Genomic DNA, 1,366 nt, shown 5'->3' on the forward strand with positions numbered 1-1,366 from the left:
ATTGTACAGAGAATAGTGAAATATGAACCCAGCTGGTCATTCTGTGGAGCCTGAAAGAGCAAGAAATAATATCTTGTCAACCAGTGAATGTCTTTAGTGCTTTGAAATTAGCAGCCCTTTGTCTCTCCTTTCCCTCCAGATTTCAAAAAGAGCAGAAGTACCCAGCTAAATGTTGAAAAATTACTCTAGGACCATGGAATTTTATCTCCTTGGCTTCCCTGGCTCTAAAGAACTGCACAATATTCTTTTTGCCACTTTCTTTTTCTTCTACTTGGTGACAGTGATGGGAAATATCCTCATTATTGTGATTGTCTGTGTTGATAAACGTCTGCAGACCCCCATGTATTTCTTCCTGGGTCACCTCTCTGTCCTAGAGATGCTGACCACAACTGTGACTGTCCCCTTGATGCTCTGGGGTCTGCTACTTCCTGGGATGCAGGCAATATCCTTGACTGCCTGTTGTGTACAACTGTATTTGTACCTGTCTTTGGGAACGTCGGAGTTCATATTATTTGCTGTGATGGCTGTGGACCGTTACATGGCCATCTGTAACCCTCTGCGGTACACCATCATTATGAACAGCCACACCTGTCTCTGGGTGGTAATTGTGTCCTGGGTGTTTGGCTTCCTGTTTCAAATCTGGCCAGTCTATGCCACGTTTCATCTTACTTTCTGCAAATCAAATGTGCTAGACCATTTTTACTGTGACCGAGGACAGCTATTCAAGCTATCATGTGATGATAGCCTTTTCACAGAATTTATTCTTTTTTTAATGGCTGTTTTTGTACTTTTTGGTTCTTTGATCCCTACAATTGTCTCCTACACCTACATCATCTCCACCATCCTCAAGATCCCTTCAGGATCTGGCCAGTGGAAAGCCTTCTCTACATGTGCCTCCCACTTCACCTGTGTCGTGATCGGCTACAGCAGCTGTTTGTTCCTCTATGTGAAACCCAAGCAAACGCAGGCCGCTGAGTACAACAGGGTAGCATCACTGATGGTTTTAGTGGTGAACCCATGTCTGAACCCCTTTATCTTCACCCTCCGAAATGACAAATTCAGAGAGGTGTTTCGAGATGCCATGAAAAGCTGCTATCGACTCCTCAAGGCTTAGCTGTTGTCAGGACCACCATGGATTCATCATCTTGGGCCTGAGTAAGCTGAGAGCTCTGATTCAAATCTGCAATAGTCATTTTCATCATCAAGTAGTTTATGGTCTATGATGTAACTTTTAGCTTTTAATAATCACTTCCTTATTTTTCAGTAGATATATTCATTTATACACATTATTGTAGTTACAGTGGATACATTCATTTGTACACATTATTCTAGTTAAAAATACACCTTGCAAAATAAATTTAATAGG

General features: G+C 41.9%; 1 protein-coding gene across 1 annotated transcript; it reads left to right on the forward strand.

The window, feature by feature from the left end:
- Positions 1 to 169: 169 nt before the first annotated feature.
- LOC104999460 (olfactory receptor 9A4-like) lies at positions 170 to 1,114 on the forward strand. Its single transcript, XM_010855029.1, has one exon. It carries the CDS (start codon positions 170 to 172, stop codon positions 1,112 to 1,114), a length of 945 nt encoding a protein of 314 aa, XP_010853331.1.
- The last annotated feature ends 252 nt before the right edge of the window (positions 1,115 to 1,366 follow it).

The sequence above is a fragment of the Bison bison genome, unplaced genomic scaffold, assembly GCF_000754665.1.
Source record: "Bison bison bison isolate TAMUID 2011002044 unplaced genomic scaffold, Bison_UMD1.0 scf7180017864352, whole genome shotgun sequence".
NCBI lineage: Eukaryota > Metazoa > Chordata > Mammalia > Artiodactyla > Bovidae > Bison > Bison bison.

Excerpts from the sequence above, each read along its gene's own strand:
- LOC104999460 (XM_010855029.1), top strand. The coding sequence starts at position 170 with ATGTTGAAAAATTACTCTAGGACCATGGAATTTTATCTCCTTGGCTTC.